The sequence below is a fragment of the Crinia signifera genome, chromosome 3, assembly GCF_055691185.1.
Source record: "Crinia signifera chromosome 3, ASM5569118v1, whole genome shotgun sequence".
NCBI lineage: Eukaryota > Metazoa > Chordata > Amphibia > Anura > Myobatrachidae > Crinia > Crinia signifera.
The window spans coordinates 245,301,837-245,315,461 of record NC_139219.1 but is presented as its reverse complement, the minus strand read 5'-3'; the positions used below and the strand labels follow the sequence as shown (position 1 = coordinate 245,315,461).

The 13,625-nt window shown below is 44.5% G+C and overlaps 1 protein-coding gene across 1 annotated transcript in view; it reads left to right on the top strand.

Annotated features, from left to right (window-relative positions):
* Nucleotides 1-12,228, top strand: part of SAMD7 (sterile alpha motif domain containing 7) — a 61,429-nt gene extending 49,201 nt beyond the window's left edge. The window contains exons 8-9 of the mRNA XM_083174748.1: nucleotides 6,495-6,605; nucleotides 11,883-12,228. Coding sequence (XP_083030874.1) covers nucleotides 6,495-6,605; nucleotides 11,883-12,152 — 381 coding nt within the window. The 3' untranslated portion in view covers nucleotides 12,153-12,228. The remainder of the gene's footprint in view (nucleotides 1-6,494; nucleotides 6,606-11,882) is intronic.
* Nucleotides 12,229-13,625: the final 1,397 nt, after the last annotated feature.

Here is a 13,625-nt window from a genome sequence, read left to right as displayed (position 1 = left end):
GTGTAGGTCAGGCATGTCCAAACTATGGCCCTCCAGATGTTGTGAAACTACAAGTCCCATCATGCCTTGCCACAGTTTGCTATTAGGGAATGCTAAAACGATTGCAAAGCATGCTGGGATGTGTAGTTTCACAACAGCTTGAGGGCCGCAGTTTGGACATGCCTGGTGTAGGTGCATAGAGAAAATATTTCCTGGAATGTATTAGGATTCTGGACATCATGATCCCTTTGCCAGTCTCCTATCAGGAACCCAACTGACGGAACTTCATACCCAACCCGTTTGGTTGGGTAAAAGCAATATACTGTGAGTTGCAGACAGCTGTGATATTTTGCTGATTTCAAACAGCTAGGTTTAAATCTGAAATAATGTAAAAAGCACAATCAAGGCTATTACATTGAAAATAAAGTTTTTTGGACTCTAGCAGTGGTTCCCAAACTTTCTTGACGAGGGCGCCCTAGAATATCAGCATTTGTTCTAGGCACCCCTAATCAAAAAGTTTCTTATAGATAAGAACAATTTTTTTTTTTTTTTTAACGGTCATCCTCAGGTTCCGTTATGTGGTGGGGAACATAGCTGTGGTTCTAATTGTCCATACCTTTTATAATTGGCAGCCACCAGCACTGGTTTCACCTATAACTTTGAGCATAAATAATTTGTTTTGGTCCTGGACCACCAACCCGAGGCACCCTTGCAAACATCCCAAGGCACCCCAGGGTGCCTAAGCACACGGGGTTATTTTGGTTCACTCCTTCTGACAAATTCCTTTTTAGAAGGACAAAACCATGTGCACTGCAGGTGGGCAGATATAAAATGTGCAGAGTGAGTTAGATTTGGGTGGGGTTTTACTTCAAAGTGAGATCTATATTGCAATGTAAAAATAAAGCAGTCAGTATTTTCCCTGCACAGAAACAAAATAACTCACCCAAATCTAATTCTCTGCACATTTTACATCTGCCCTCACATGGTTTTGTCCATCTAAGAAGGAATTTGTCAGAAGGAGTGAACCAAAATAACCCCCACAGTTTGGGAACGACTGGACTAGAGAATTCATAGTCTTTTCTATCATGAATATTGATTCAGCCCACAAAATGGACGTTTGTATTATATAGAGTAACCCTAAATAACTTATAAGCTATATATTTACTATAGAGAAATTTATGTATGCTAGCAATTAGTGCTCCATGCCTCATCCTGTCATATAAATGTACATATTCACTCATTCAAGAACATATTAGATCTTCCTTTAACCTTAAAGGCATCAAAACATTCTGTAATTGTGACACTACTTTACATTCATACAGAGTGCGGAGAAACAAGCTGAACTCGGTAGCTTGCAGTTCTGTCTCTAGCCTGAGAAGTGCCGATTGCTGATTCACAGTCCGGAGATGTACAGATGGACTTTCAACACTACTTAATATGTCTGGATGACTTCTTTGATCAAAGATAATTACATATACTGAATACTGTCTAATCACAGCTACTACAATACATACCGTACTCGAGTAATAACTATTACTCTGCAAACAGTACATTTTGTCATAGCTTTCACAGGCACATTCAATTAGTCATGGGGTTTCGGCCTATTATACCATGGCACGGGGAAAGGCTACTCAATGAAAAAGCCTTTTTCCTGCACTCACAAATTGGTAATCATCATGCGTAAGCCCCCTGATCCTGTATAAACTGCAGGATCACATGATGGACCCCATTATGCTGTTGGGTACTTGTGTATTTTGGCGGCGCCCGATTTGAGCATCGTTCGATGAACGTATCGCATCGTATGCCATGTACCCGATGGCATACGATGCGACGCGATTTTGACCCCCTATGCGATAAAAAATCGTATAAGCACCCTAAAGGGTGCTTTTGAGCACCCTAATGGGTGCTTACAATGTTAAATGCACCCCCACGCCACCCCCCCACTATAAACGTGAACCCGAAGCGTGGCGAGCGCAGCGAGCCCGCGAGGGGCGGCGGTACGCGTCCTACGACCTTTTCATACCCCCACTATCCACGTCGGCGTGGAGTTGAGAATAGATTAGTGTGGCGAGCGCAGCGAGCCACCGAGCCCGAAGCGTGGCGAGCGCACGCGGATACCTTCACAGGTAAACGCGTCCCTTCGCGGGCTTCACAGGTATCCGCGTCCCCTCGCGGGGCTCGCCACGCTTCGGGCTCGGTGGCTCGCTGCGCTCGCCACACTAATCTATTCTCAACTCCACGCCGACGTGGATAGTGGGGGTATGAAAAGGTCGTAGGACGCGTACCGCCGCCCCTCGCGGGCTCGCTGCGATCGCCCCGCTTCGGGTTCACGTTTATAGTGGGGGGGTGGCGTGGGGGTGCATTTAACATTGTAAGCACCCATTAGGGTGCTTAACATTGTATAAGCACCCATTAGGGTGCTTATACAATGTTTAATCGCATCTTATCGCATCGTATGCCATGTACAATGGCATACAATTTTAAAATTGTATGCCATCGTACACTAACCAACGAAATCGCGTCGCATCGCATACCATCGTATGCGTAATGGTATACAATGCGATGGGCGCCGCCAAAATACACAAGTACCTGCTGTTTTCTTTCAGATTTTAGTTTACCTAGCAGCTCATGAAGTCGCGATTAAAAATCCCACATCAGATGTATCCAATGCTTGCAGGGCCACCGAGAAGGGGGGGGGGGTGGCGGGTACAGTTTACCTGGGCCAGGGCCGTCTTAACATTAGGAAGGGCCCCTGGGCAACCTAGTTCACTGGACCCCCCCCCCCCCCCCCAAATTAGTTTGCCCAGGAGCCCACAGTCACCTCCCCAACCCTCACCTCTCTGGCTCCGTGCGGCAGCCAGTCAGCTTCCGGCGGCCGGGGATCCGATCATCTTCGCTGGGGGATCCGGGCAGCGGGATCAGGGCAGCGGGATCAGGGCAGCGGCGGTAGCTAGGAGCCTGCCCTGAAGTGGCAAAGCGCTATTAACTGGCGGGGCGGGAAGCGCTGCTGCATTTGAAAAGACTGGCCAGATGCTGATTGGCTGAATTCAGCCAATCAGCGTTCGGCCAGTCTTTTCAAATGCAGCAGCGCTTCCCGCCTCACCGGCAAATAGCGCTAATGGGAAAGATGGTGGCCGGGTGGCGGGGATCCGACCATCCTCGCTGGGGAAGGGGATCAGGGCGGCGGTGGTGGTAGCTAGGAGCCCGAAGCGGCGAAGCACTATTTGTCGGCGGGGGCGGGAAGCGCTGTTGAATCTGAAAAGACTGGTCGGATGCTGATTGGCTGAATTCAGCCAATCGGCATTCAGACAGTCATTTTAAATGCAGCAGCGCTTCTCGCCCCCCCTGCCGGCAAATAGCGCTTTGCCGCTTCAGGCTCCTAGCTACCGCCACCGATGCCCTGATCCCCCTGCCGGATCACCCAGTGAGGGTGATCAGAACCCCGGCACACGGACCCCCGAAATTAAATTCACTGCTAGCTAGGAGGTGAAGCGCTATTTGCCGGCGGGGTGGGAAGCGCTGTTGCCTTTTCAAAGACTGGCCGGATGCTGATTTTCTGAATTCAGCCAATCAGCGTCCGGCCAGTCTATTCAAATGCAACAGCGCTTCCCGCCCCACCGGCAAATAGAGCTTCGCCGAATCAGGCTTCTAGCTACCGCCACCGCCCTGATCCCCCTGCCCAGATCCCCCAGCGAGGGTGAGCAGATTCCCGGACCCCGGCCACCATCTTTCCCATTGGGCTGGGCCGGGGGCCCCTAGGTCCTAGGGCCCCCGGGCAACTGCCCATCATGCCCAATGGGAAAGACGGCACTGACCTGGGCCCGGGCCTGTCAGGGGGGCCCGGGTCTGGGCACACACACACACACACACACTATTTTCAAAATGTACTTTGGCAGCGGGTGCGGCGGGAGCTGGGTCAGCCATGTATCGGTGGGAGCGTGGGCGGGGAGGCCGGGCGCCGGGTGCCGGGTATAAGGAGGAGTAGGGAGAGCAAGCTAGCTGTCACTGTGTGCAGTGGCAGTGGCAGCAGTCGTCCGCCGCTGCAGAGCTCAGCCAAGACACTCTCCTGAGATGACGATTTCATCATCTCACGAGTCTGACTGTATGTCTGCAGCAGCCTGGGACCGGATGAAGGTGCAGTGGAGGAGCTCAGGGAGGCTGAGCCAGCTGCTTGAGCTGACCCTGTAAAAAAGTCTATTCTGTAAGTACACTTTTCTGCACTGCCTGGCTTAATACATATACTGTAGATAATACGTATACTGTAGATAATATCAGGTGTTATTTTTTGGGGGTGTTTTTGCGCTGTAACCCCGACCCCCCACCCCCCTTATTTATTTATTTTTTTACGTTTTGGCTGCCCCGGACACTGTAATAACATAAGGGCTCTGTTGGGCTGGCTGTCAGCCATCCTGTAAGCCCTCCCTTGTCTGGGATCTTGTTGGCTCCCTGCACACATGATCTGTGCAGTGCAGATGAGCTAATATGTGGATGTTCCCCCTCCCCCCCCCCACCTTCACATTATGCCCCACACTGCTGCCACCCGCCAATGAACAGCGCAGCCAGTGGTCAGGGCCCAGGAGTCACTGCCAGTGGGACACAGGCATATGCCGGCCGGCCCTGACGTGACATCAGCGGAGCAGCTGAGGTGGCGGCTGCAGCATGGGCACCCATCGGAGGAGTCTGGACGCCGACTTCCTGGTGGTCCTTCTCCTGGATTGGTCTGGAGAATCGCCGTTGGTGAGTTTGAGTTATAAATAGTAGCTCAGCCTCAGGCAGCTTAACTGCACATGACAGTGCATAATGTGGCCATGCCCCTATTGTCATGTAGTCTCGTCTAGTTTCATATGACCATGCCCAATCTTGACACATGGCCACACCCAATTTTGGCGCACTTATAGTACCACTAGCAGATCATTTCTACTTGCGCCACTGGGTACAACATTCCCTTTTGAGGCCACAACCATGTTTTAATAGGCCATACACCCTTTTCTAGAGACCTGCCCTTTATTAATTGTGGTCCCCACCCCCTGTCATTTTTTCCTGGATCTGCCCCTGGATACTATCTATGATTGATTGATGTGTGTGTATGTATACATATATATATATATATATGGGAGAATAATTCTCTTGGCAGCCCTGCATGCATGTTAGTTGCATTGGACCAGAGCAGCAATTAGCCTTACGTGCAACTAATTGAACACACTTGCTAGTGTATTACTTTTGCAATATTCCTGTTCTTTGGATAATTGTTTCTCATAGGTAACAGAAATGATTGCAATGATTGGTAGGCCGTAGCATCAGTCATTGTATGACTTGCTAAGAAATATGAATGTAGCTGATGCTGTTTGAGTTAAAACCACACTGAAGACTAAAGCCTGAACATTTTATATATAGTTGTGTAGAACGAGGGATTTCACATTATTTTTAACAATTGTCTTTAACTCAATCCTAATATTTTTTTTTAGAATAAGAACTTACACTCACTGGGGTTTATCGCATGCTTTTTCATAGCTTTGTTTAGTAAAATACATGTGAATTGGTAGCACAAAAGATATCATATACATTTGCTATTAGCCATTAAATGAAATAAAAATTCAGATATGCAATAAACCCACAATAAACCCTACTTGTTTCCAACCTTGGTGTTTATTTACTAAGATCTGAGTTCTATTGAAGATGGTATGTTATGGGCAACCAATCAGAATCTACTTATTTATTTAGCACCTTTTAGAAGAGAATAGATAGAATCTGATTGGTTGCCCATTGCGACATCCCTTCTTCAATAGAACTCCCATCTAATACCCCGTTCTCACTGCAGCCAAATTCCCGGGTCTAGCATGTAGACCCGGGAATTTTCCTTTTAACACAGGATTTTTGGCAGTGTGAACGGGTTGCATACCCGGATCTCAGACAAGGGTAAAACCCTTCTTTTTACCCGTGTCTGAGATCCGGGTATGCAGACATGGGTCGTCCCGTTCACACTGCCGAAAAGCCCGTGTTAAAAGGCAAATTCCCGGGTAGAACTTCTTCACCCGGGAATTTGCCTTGCAGTGAGAACGGGGGTCCAGCGCGACAGTCAAATGCCGAGGAAAAGCCGTGTATTTCTCACTCGCAGTGAGAACACGGTATTAGTAACTAAACCCCCTCTTTTCTTTCTATATAACCAAATATCACCACTTGAAACTACAAGATTTCTCTATATAAATCATCCCCATGCTACAGTATTAGACATTCAGAGAGGTTCCAAATACTCTGTTAGGGCCAGATGTACTAAGCTTGAAAAGTGATAAAATGGAAAGCGATAAACCATCAGTCAATCAGCAGCTAAATGACTTGTTACAGGCTGGGTTTGAAAAAAGTCAGTAAGGAGCTGATTGGCTGGTGGTTTATCACTCCCCATTGTATCACTTTTCAGGGCTTGGTACATCTCACCCTTAACCACTTACCTGACCATTTTTATTCCCATAAAAAACTTCAGAAAGAGCCCACAACTATGTTACATATTTTCATTCTAGGTTTTTAAAGACCATGATATTGATGGATTAACCCTACCTTTACTCACGGAAGACCACCTATTGGACACTCTGGGGTTGAAGCTTGGACCTGCACTCAAAATCCGATCACAGGTAAATTTAAGGGGCTAAGGGCCTTATTCTAGTTCACTCTTTCTGACAAAATCCTTCTTAGATGGACAAAACCATGTGCACTGCAGGGGGGCAGATGTAAAATGTGCAGAGAGAATTAGATTTGGGTGAGCTATTTAGTTTCTGTGCAGGGTAAATACTGGCTGCTTTATTTTTACACTGCAATATAGATCTCACTTTGAAGTAAAACCCCACCCAAATCTAATTCTCTCTTCACAAGTAACATCTGCCCCACCTGCAGTGCACATGGTTTTGTTCACCTAAGAAGGATTTTGGGCCAGATTCTCTAAGCTTCAAAAGTGATAAAATGGAGAGTGATAAACAGCCAGCCAATCAGCTCCTGTCTCACATTTTTCAAACACAGTCTGTGACATGACAGGTAGGAGCTGATTGGCTGGCTGTTTATCACTCTCCATTTTATCACTTTTGAAGCTTAGAGAATCTGGCCCTTTGTCAGAAAGAGTGAACTAGAATAGCGCCCTAATTCACAGCTGAGTCTTTTGCTGCAGTCACATCTGTGTCATTATGCTAATGCAGATATAAATTCCTAGACTTGTGTACATGTGGGTGTTCAAATGTTCAATGAATGAAACGCCCATTTCCAGCACCTTAAGACTATATTTCCATCTGCCTCTTTGGATTATTTTATTATTTATTACCAGTTATTTATATAGCGCACACATATTACGCAGCGCTTTACAGAGAATATTTGAACATTCACATCAGTCCATGCCCCAGTGGAGCTTACTATCTATATTCCCTGCCACATGTACACACACACACCATACTTGACCACTTTTAAAAACTAGTTTCAGGGAGATTATAGTTGGTAGTAGAATTTTGCAAAGTGCATCTTTGAGGGGACATGTCATGCTCCACTTAAAGGGCGTGTCTAGTTCCATATATGGAGATATTGTTAAAAGGGATTGCAAACGTGGCACCTAGAAGCGTAGGTGTGTACTGCTACATCTGAGAGGAATCTTTTAAAATGACTTAGAACCGAATTTAGATGAGCCCAAAAGCAGTTAGTAAGAGCTACTATACTTGGTAAAGTGCTGGGAAATGTTGCTGATGATTCAATGTAAATGTATCTATCTCTCATTCCTTTTTTCACCCAAAATGTAACAGTGTAATGTGGGCTAGGTGAAATGAGGGAGATTGCTAGACTAATGAGGGAGAGAGGGATATTGCTGTTATTTCAGGGAGTCTCCTGCAGATTGCAGGAGGGTAGGCAACTGTGACACACACAGACATTCTAGGGTTAATTTTGCTGGGAGCTAATTAACCTACCAGTATATTTTTGGTTTGGTTGGTTTGTGGGAGGAAACCAGAGTATGCGAAGGAAACCCACGCAAGCACGGTGAGAATATACAGGTGCAGGAGTATACAGGAGAACACTACTGTATGTATACATTCTCCAGTATGTTCTGCACTGTAACCCACCCTGCACGTTTAACACCAGTCATCTGTCCTGGCTGATTAGTCTTGAAATGTTGACTGCTATAATGGTGTAAGATGTCTTGATGCACTGTTTTATACATTTTTCTATTTAAAAAGTCAGAGGAGTGCCACCTTGTCTTCCTTTGTTCCATAATTAGTGGATGGAGGATCTGTTGTTTATATGCTGGGTAAGGAAGGCAACGTAAACTAGGTGAAAACTAAGTTGTTTCTTCTATTCCAAGCAGGTAGCATACAGGCCAGGGTGAGAGAGACAGAGGCAGGGTCAGGGAGGGAGAGCGAGAGACAGTGTCAGAGGCAGATAATGAATAGATCAAGGGAGGGGGGGGGGAGAGAGCACCGCTACATCCTCCTTGGTTCCAGATTGCAGAAGCCTGGGAGAACAGCCGCTCTCACCTGCGGGAAGGGGGGAGTAGTGAGTTTTGGGGGCAGACATTGGCAGGAAGATACCTGTAGAAAAAATGCTGATCTGCACTTTGGGGCTAGGATGGAGGCTGACGCATCAAGCCCTGCAAATGCCACCATTCGCAGGTCTATGAGGAGGAGCAGGGCTAAATTATGCATTATTTAAGCCCAGCCCCTCCCCAGGGAGCTTCGTTTGCCAGTGTTAGAACACCTTTCCAGGGGGCTGGGAGGGTCACAGGATTTTCGGGAGCCTCCCCCGGCCATTCAGGAAAGGTAGGCAGGGCTGCCGAGAGGGGGGGGGGGGGAGCGGGTACTAATTACCCGGGCCCGGGCTTGCTGGAGGGGCCTGGCATGGGCCCTGGTCTAACCCCCCCTTCCCCCTCTGTCCCTCCCGGGCAGCAGCAGCACACATCTATAGCTGTGTGTGTGTGCTGCTGCTGCTTCTGAGGAAGGGGAGAAAATAACACTACCCCCTCAACATTTTGGGGTCATGGCCTAATCGTGGGAGGCCATGCCTCCCTTAATTAGGCCATGTCCCAAAGTTTTAAAGGGCCGACATACCTCTCGGCTGCCCTGAAGGTAGGCAATATGGCATTACATTGTTTGCCGAATAATTGTAATGTATTTAATTGTAATGTATTTACACTTTTTTCCCTCCTACAGTTTTCACTTTGTATTAACTGGTTTCTGAGGCGGCATTTTTCACATTCTGGAATCTCCCTGTCATGCAGTCTGAATCCCAGATCTCACTGTAATTACTTTGCTTAGCCTCCCGAGGTGTAGCCACATTGCACGCACAGAATACAGACACAGAATATCCAGCTTTTTTTAATATGTTTCCTATTAACTCATGCCAAATACACTCCACATTCAGAATCTAGATGTAATACTCAGATATAAATCTGTTAGTAGCAAACATTCTATAGTGTCTACAATTTACACAATGGGTTATCAAACTCAGTCTTCAGGACCCCACACAATGCATGTTTTCCAGGCCTCCTCACATAGGGGCAGATTTATTAAGCTCAATGAAGTGATAAAGTGTCTGGTCTTTATCACTGGCCAATCAGCTCCTACCTGTTATTTTTCAAACCAAGCCTGTAACTTCACAGTTAGGAGCTCATTGGCCGGTGATGAAAACCAGACACTTTATCACTTCACTGAGCTTAATAAATCTGCCCCATAATCACAACTGAAATAATTAGCTCCACCTGTGGATCTTTTAGTGTGCCAATGAGTAATGGATGCATACCTCCCAACATGACCCTCTCCAGGAGGGAAACAATGCTCTATTCCTGGACTTCCCTCTTAATTTAAGATTACCATCACCTGTGGTGAAACACCATTGTTATCAATTAACCTGTTTAAAACAGATGAGTGCAATCATAAATTTAGAAGGAAATCCAGAAACAGAGCAGTTTGTTGGGAGGTATGATGAATGCCCCTGTGTACCTGCCCGGTGACCCTGAAAACGTGAACTGTGTGGGGTTCTGGCCACTGAGTTTGAGAACCCCTGATTTACCCCAAACAATAACACTATGGAACAAATCCTGACAAATATGTACACAATGTTAATGAAACTATGAAACTCAGATGTATTTATATGCTAATTGGTACAATGTGCAAATAGACACTTGAAGACATTGTACAAGTAATCAATATATTAATTGCACCAGTGGTTAAAGTGTGTGTGTGTGGGGGGAGGGGGGGTATTACCAGTGGTGTAACAATAGCACGGCAGCCCCGGCAGTCGCGGGGAGGCACTGTGTAAGTGCAGGAGCTGGAGGGCTGCAGGGCTATTGTAATGCCGCCGCCACAGACCAGCAGATTTAATTATATTCGTCCTGGCTCCCCTCCTGGCTTGTACTGATGCTATGGAGATGGACCATCATATAATGTCCGCCCCCATATAGCAGACTGTTCTCTGAAACTGTCTGCTGTATGGGGCGGACATTTTGTGATGGTCCGTTTTTGATTGCAGAAGCCAGGAGGGGAGCCGGGACTGCACAGATGAATATTTTTGTGGGTCCCTGCTGCGGGGAGAGGTAATGCATGGGGGGGCATGGGGATGCATGGGGGGGCATGGGCGGCTGGGGGGGGGGGTGCGCTGCCAAAATATTGGCGGGGGGGCGCATACAATGTAGTTACACCACTGGGTATTACGGAGTTGGAATGTTTGCTGGAACTAGTTTAACCTCCGCCATGGCCCTGCACAGTAATTCCAACAGAAAAACCACCACCCACATCAATAGATGATGCAGCCACATCCCATGTTCCCCCCTTCCTCAGATCCTGGTAGTTCCATGGTTCTCCTGATACTCCCGTGCGTTCCACTTCCTGGACCACTTTAAACTCTGAATTGCACTACAGTATATACACTACATACTCTGCATGTACTGTATATATCAATATGTGCGTGTGTGTATATATTTTTTTATTTATATATATATAATATATATATCCTTATGAAAAATGTAATAAACATTTGAAACGTCGATAGATAACTGTAATAGGAATCCAGTACCTCATTTCTCCAAGTCGTACCAAGTGCCACCGATCCGAACTCTATTTTCAGCCCACACAAGCTTAACAAAGGGCACCGGAACACAATAACTGCATTGTAGCAGGGGAGTGCCAGCTTTTCTACATCATTAAATATATATAAAATATATATATATATATAATTTTTTTCAGGTGGTACTCCTGGATGTCCAAGCTTTACGCAGCTCAATGGTTAATGCAATAGATCCGGTGCCTTCCAAAAAAGAGGTGGTGTATGCTCACCACTTTGTAAAATACGGGCTTGGGGGGCGGCGGCACTCAGAAAAGAAATACAGGACAGCAAGCTGTGTTTTAAACCGACGTTTCAAAGCTTGCAGGCTTTTTTATCAAGGTGCTGGTGAGAACGTTCTCACCAGCACCTTGATAAAAAAAAGCCTGCAGGCTTTGAAACGTCGGTTTAAAACACTGCCTGCTGTGTCCTGTATTTCTTTTCTGAGTGCCGCTGCTCACGAGCCTGTATATATATATATATATAATTTTGTAATTGATAAAAAATGTATCGATTACAAATTACATATAGGGGTGAATTTATTAAACAAAAAAAGTAGTTGAATGTAGTAAATTTACCCCATACTTTCAAATTACAAACTCAAAAGATTGAGAATAATGATAATGGTAATGTATGCATGAATGTCTTTGACTACTAAGGATATACTTACTAAAGTGCAGGATGTTACCCATAGCAGCCAATCAGATTCAATTTATTAATCTAGCACCTTCTATGAGATAATAGCTATAATCTGATTGGTTGTTATGGGCACTCCACTTCTAAAAACCGCACTTTAGTAAATATACCCTCCTAGCCTCTATTAATCTGCTTTTCTCTCTCCCTAGATCTGCTGTTGCTTGGGTAACATGTTTCACATGTCAAGCTTATCATTACCTGGCTCTGTGTCATCCACGGCTCCTGTGACCTCAGATCAGCCGTCTGAAGTGATGTCACCCTCTACATGCAATAACAACAGCAACGCCGCACCAAGTCCATGTGCTCATGATTCTGATTCTTTAAAAGCAACAGACTTACTGGCAACTGAAAATAAAGAAAATCCATGTGATTTGTCTTTGGCACAAAACGATTTTCAAATAAATTTACAAAAAAGTTGATTGTGATAATGAATCACTTTAAATATGTTGTAAATACGAATTAATATTTGTATTGCTTACAAAATGATGGCTTAGACTAAACAGTGTTGTGTTGTTATTCCTTTTACATTATATACATTATATTACATAGCTATTTATAATCATGGAAACTTTAGCTGGTTTTAATTTTAAATGAGGTGATTTCAAAACTAGATAGATGTATTCAAAAGCTAACAAGATTTTTTTTCACAAGAGTGCCACTGCTTAATTCATCATATATATATGATGACAGGCCGTTTCGGTGCTACTCACACCTTAAGCACTGGCCTTCTTTTCACCTATACTTTCTCTCAATCATCCCCTGATCATTAATTATATACAAACCACACAGGTTACACCCAAACTTATTTGATCTCAGAAGCTAAGCAGTGGTGGGCCTAGAAAGTACCAGGATGGGAGACTTCTCTATTTGGGCTAACTACACAGCCAGCAGAGTATCTAATTTAGCGCACCTTTCCTTTCCTGTCAGTTTTAGAGGGCACATTCTCTCAATGGGTGAAATTTAATAGGAGAGAGATTCAGAAAGTGAGAGATTTCGTAAGAAATCTCCCGTCTTTTTTTTTTTAAGCGGCAATCATTTACACTGCAAAATCAAACTGGTTTTGCACTGTAAATGATTGCCGCTTTAAAATCTCTCCATTTCTGAATCTCTCATCCTATTAAATTTCCCCCTTTGTGTTTCTTTATACATAGGAGCTGACTGTATACATAATTACCCAGCCAATAACATGCCCTACAAAGTCCCCACTAATACAAAGACACTGTCTGGAATTTTTTTTATTTTTTTTTGAGAAACATATTTATTGTTTTTTTCACATTAATTACAAATTAGGAAAGAGTACAATTAATTGACAATGAAGATTCAAATATATTTAAGTATTATTCCTATATAACAAATATATTTAAGTTTAATTTCAGAAACAGAGAGAAATATTAACTATCATTTCTAGATGACATCAGACATAGAAAAAGGGGAAAAAGTGGGAAGGAGATATGAGGTTGGGGGAATGACAAGACAAGACGAGTTTTTAAAAGTTTTTAGAACTTTAGGGTCTATATTTTTTTTTTTTTTTTATATATATATATATAAGCCAATATAGTATTAACATAAAAAATAAAAATAAAGGACAGAGGAGTAGAGTCTCCTTAAGGGGCAAATGTTAATTGTCTAAATGAAAACCATGAAGTCGTTTCAAACAGTTTATAGATGAATGTTTGTATGTCGTTATCCAAACTATGAATGAAAATTTCCCATTTCTTGGCAAATTTTCGCACCCCTTCTTCCACATCTGGTAAGGTGGCTCTTCGTTCAAAATACAAGATCCTAAGTAGCATATTTTTAACTGCAGATAATAAAGGTGCACTTTTTTTAATCCAGTGTATGAGGATTTGCTTTTTGGCTATAACTAAAATAATAGAAATCACCGAAGTGAT